The sequence below is a fragment of the Opisthorchis viverrini genome, assembly GCF_000715545.1.
Source record: "Opisthorchis viverrini unplaced genomic scaffold opera_v5_7, whole genome shotgun sequence".
Lineage (NCBI taxonomy): Eukaryota > Metazoa > Platyhelminthes > Trematoda > Opisthorchiida > Opisthorchiidae > Opisthorchis > Opisthorchis viverrini.
Genome location: NW_008751663.1, coordinates 4,311,089 through 4,316,090, shown reverse-complemented (window position 1 = coordinate 4,316,090; position 5,002 = coordinate 4,311,089). Strand labels below are relative to the sequence as shown.

Genomic DNA, 5,002 nt, shown 5'->3' with positions numbered 1-5,002 from the left:
CCGTGAACAGTTTTCTTGTTGCAAAACTAAAACCAAAAAAAATAAGTATCACTAAAAGATGAATACCTTATCATTTCATAAGTGATACGAATCCCTATCTGGAAGAGATTACCCTTGGTTTGAAAGCCAAAAACTCTTCGCATAAAGCCCGAAGCTAAACGCAAATATTATTGGGTAACAAAATGTATTGCTTTAATTCACACAACTGCTGACAATTTTAACGTATTTGATCGATCGTGGCAACACCAGTCAATGGGAGAATTTCAGCTTTCCGCCTAAATGCTCAAAAACTGACCGAACCAGCGTTTCCCCAAATTCGAGGAATAAACCATCCAGGGTATATGAAGCCAGTGCTTTTCTCTCGCTCGCGATTGTATCAGAATGATTGATAGTTACCGCTGGAAGATGCTCTGTATAAGGTGATGATTGGAATCCTACAGCAAATTTTATTTGCATGGTCGTTGGCTTGTTCACTTAGCTGGGCAATTTGATAGCAAACGTTTCATCACCAATCGAGCTGACATCATCGGTGCGTCATTGGGTTGCGTAGTGGTGCGTGCTAGTGGGCAGTGGTTGTGCGTAGAGTAGTGTTGTGCGTGTGTCAATAGCAAGGGATGACCTTTGATCGCGATCAGGTGTTCGGTCGGGCAGTTCCATTGGTTGCTCATTTGTCCTGTGTCCCCATTCGCCGATGCCCACGTGACCTTTGAGCTTGACATCCCTCGCCGCCGTAATCTGGTCGATGCTGGAGTGACCTTTGTTTTTTCAATTCCCTGCTTGTGACCATTATTGATCTGCCCTCAAGGAGTTCCTTGTTACTTTGTTTGTGAATCCAATATTCGGTCCCCTTGAGTGTTCCGGTTAAGATGTTGGTCTTTCGCACGTAGAGGTGCGTAAATTGGATCCAGTTCGATCGAATCCGGCGTGGAGTACCATGATTCCGGAAATTCTCTTCCATGTCTCGTGTCTCCTTATGCCAAAATTTTTGCGTTTTCCAAATCGAATTTTCGGCCTTCTTGTTCCTCGTGTATGGATATCAAGGACGAGGTGTCATGTCTCCGCCGCGTCGCGTTGCGTTCCTTTATTCGTGTGCATGGTCTCCTCCAAGTTTGTCCGACTTAGATTTTGTTGCGGTTGTTGCATTTGATACATCACATAGTCTTTTTCTTCAAGCTTCTCTTGCTAAACTTCCGTGAATATCCATTGTTCTGGAGTACTCTAGATGGTATACTTCCCTCTTCTGCAGTTCTGTGGTGCTGTAGAGTGCCTTCATCGTCTTGAATAAGGTTTAAACTCAGCTCTCCCTGTGGTTTATTGGATGATTGCTGCTGTAGTTCAGTATTTGATCCGTATGAGTCTCCTTCCGGTACACGCAGGGTTCCACAGTCCCATCCGCCTTTCTGTTCATCTACGCTAACCGAGCCACCGACGTTTTCCTCTATTTATTTGCATGGGTGCAAACACTTCTAAGACGGATACAACGCTAATTCCAGTGGCAATAACATGCCAAAGTGGAATGCTTGTTGTTTGAAATCTTTAACTTATTCTGCAGCGAAAACTGAATAATTCAGCACACTGCAAAATTAGTCATAGGCTATGTAATTCTACTACAAATCTCCGATCTTTTTCATAATGATCGCTGACAGTAAATTGACACAATCACAGTGAAGAACTAAGTTTACATCACATTGGGGGCCGCCGTGTACACAAAACTTAAGGTCAATACAAGAATACAATCACTCCAAATAGATAAGAGTACTTTCTCGGTTAATACTGCTTACGGGCGTTTCAAAATTCTGCCCTGGATGCATGCTAGTGAAATCTACACAGATATTGACCAAAATCCACTGCATAATTTGTGCATTTCTCTTTTTTATAGTAATATAGGTTTATATATATATATATATATATCGCGACAGAGCGAACATTTTAAGCAGCCTGGTCACGGTACAGTTTGTGAATACGTACATTGTATAAAGCACATGATGCATCTGTAATATGTTCGTCGCTGGTTACAATAACTATTCTTTTCACTCACATTTTTTATTCAGCTATAGAAGCAGGTTCAACGAGAAAATATACTAGTAAATCAAATGCGTTTACACGGCCTAGTTGTCGAGTCGGTTCAGACCGTACAAACATAGCTATAGTTTAAAGTATTTACCTCGAACAGACGTTCAGAATAGTGGTTTGCTATGGGTTGCTCACCACTTCCGCTTGTGTTACTTTCATAATTAACTGATTTTCAGACTGTGTAGGTTACTTACCACACGTGTAATCATTCGTTTTTACTCAATGCAGCTGAATAGGCCAGCCAACACGACAAGACAGTCTATTGGCGAGCGGTCGCTGGCTCTTGTAAACAGCTGATCAAAGTGCGAAAGAAACAGAAGGAAAATCACAATGTCGAGAAAAAAGATGATTTTCTCGTACTTTGCGACATCCCTAGAGCTGGTTCCAACCATCGGTCACCTGATGTTTTAAGTGGAAAAGGAAGGGTTTTGCTGGGCTTTTTAGACTATGCCGTAAACTTATGAGAAAACAGTGATTTTGGTGTTTGTTGAGCGTCATCCAAAATTCCAATCCTTTAAACGTAAAGATCTTCTGGGCTAATAGAACAGAAGTCTTCTACGAGCTGAGAGTGATGAATTTTGAGAGACAGTCAACAAGTGGAAAACCGCCGCGTCGTTCCCACTGTAGCAACTTCAATGTAGGAAAATGTTGATTGAAAAGTGTTTTTCTCGCACAGAAAAAACAATGAAAAATGCAAACTGCTCGGATTTGAGTGTAGGCTCAGAGGCAACCAGAAAATCCTTCCTTTTTTCATTTTTGTCTTATGAGATCATATAGCAGAATGGGACATGCCCATTCAAGATCTGGAAGATGCAAGCCTCGTCTTTAGATCTATTGAATTTCAGACGATTTGTTATCAAATTGAATTAGATTTCAAGGAAAAGTGGGACAAGGAGAGCTGAAATTCGCACCAAACTAAAACGTACTGCTTCTATGGCAGTAAAATTATATTTATTAGTAACTATACACAACTGAATAAAATATGTAGCTGTTTTGGTGTCCGGAAAATATCGGGGCGCTTGCTTAACTTACATGCTTGAGTAGGACATGATCAAAAATCATATTCAATGTGTTCTTTAGATAACAAGTCAAAATTAGGCATTACTTAAGCCTTGTATATCCATGGTGGCAACAGACTGAAAGTAAAATTTGCAGTTATTATTACTCTAGTAGTACGTTTCGGACTGAAAAATGTTATGTATTATATTGCATTTTATTATTATTATCATTACATTATTACATTAGTATTACATTACATTAGTTATAAAATTATCATGTATATGTTCAACAACAGCACGCTGCAGAATATAATATATAATGCATATTGTATATATAATATATAATATATATATTAAGAGGTTATTCCTCCGAATTTCGTGATCTTGAAGACCACTACAATAACATTATTATATGGAGTGTCTTAATGAAATCCCAGGCGTCTTGCCAGATAACCAAACATATTTGGATGGAATAATGAATCAAACTTGTCGTGGGTCGATATCGTGGGCCTAAAATATTTTTATAGGAGTTTGCCCTTTTCCTCTAATAATTTATGAGTCCCGAATGGCCTAGGTCGACTAAGGATGACTTACTGTAAAATAAACAACCCCTAAACCGAAAATTCACGAAATTGTTTGCCTGCTAGCGTGCATAGAGGAGAAGTGGTGAACATTGTACCATTCCAGGCATTTTTTAGAAAATGGGTTTCCATGACTTAAATATCTGCATAGCGATGTTTGCTGGATACATTCAGGTTTAATACAATACATATTGGCAGACTTAAAATAATAATTTATACGAAAGACTTGCACGAGGTTTCATTCCCGGACTTCGTGAAAAATAGCTGTCTGAAACCTTTCTGAAAACAATATATATGAGAAATGCTGCTCCCAGATTTAGATAACTTGGATGACACGCCCAACGCTTGACAAAGCATTTCGACCAATTAGGCGTTCCTAATGGTATCACGTGATGAAGCAATCACGTTCGTTGATCATGGATAGTGATAACGCTGCAGTATTGAAGTCATCTCATGACTTTTTGGTTTTTATTGTTTTTATCACAAGTTCTTCTAGCTGGATTGCACTTTTTCTGATGACACATGGACAGGGGGTAATTAGAAACACTTTATTACGAGGAGATCATGGAAGATTGAAGGGTGTAAAAGATTCGTCAACTCTGCATCACCTTCATCATCATAGAGAAAAATGTACCACGATTATAAACTGATGCTCAATTGTTATAAACAAATATTCTGAGGAGAAAAGATTCCGAAATATCAAAGTTGGTCCAATTAGCTAGGACGCGAATTGGCTGATCGGAAGGTCTGTGGTTCAAACCGATCTCCGCCTCGCGGCTTCTCTTGTCTAGGCTTTGGCAACCTGGCAGTATCCCAGCCCTCGTGCTTCCTTCTGGTGGCGTCACACCTAAACACCGGAAGGTGTTTTAAGCACATTCTAACTTAGCGAAATACACTCATTTGCAAACCAACTTGGTTTCCACATAGACTGACCTGGAACCCAGCTGAATTTCGAATTTATGTATGTTTTTATCTGAAGTCCAAATTAAGACAGTAGCCATTGAGTTGCAGTCCTCGAACTCCAACTGAATTTTGATCGCAGTCGTCTGGCGGTCACATGCTGGGAATGACAGCATCTGTCAAGATGGTTGTGTCCAGTTGATGAATCTGTCCACCACGATTCTGAATTTCACCGCAGTTACAAAGGCATGTCATCTCCAGCCTAAGCAGGTAATTGGTTATTTGTACTAGACTGATCTGTGATACGTCCTCTCGTCTGGTCCTCTTGGCGTAAAGAGGCTAAACTACGATAAAATAAATCACACGAAGGAATCAATGAACTACAGTGGACGGTCATATGACAGGTGAGAATACTACAGGAGTGAAGATATAAAGTTCGAGCGTCTAACT

At 40.0% G+C, this 5,002-nt stretch overlaps 1 protein-coding gene across 1 annotated transcript; it reads right to left on the bottom strand.

Annotated features, from left to right (window-relative positions):
• Positions 1-971: 971 nt before the first annotated feature.
• On the bottom strand, positions 972-4,070 carry T265_00761 (hypothetical protein; the record flags this gene model as incomplete). Its single annotated transcript, XM_009164610.1, has 3 exons — positions 972-1,117; positions 1,232-1,438; positions 4,058-4,070. 3 exons carry the CDS (start codon positions 4,068-4,070, stop codon positions 972-974), a joined length of 366 nt encoding a protein of 121 aa, XP_009162874.1.
• Between the last annotated feature and the right edge of the window lie 932 nt (positions 4,071-5,002).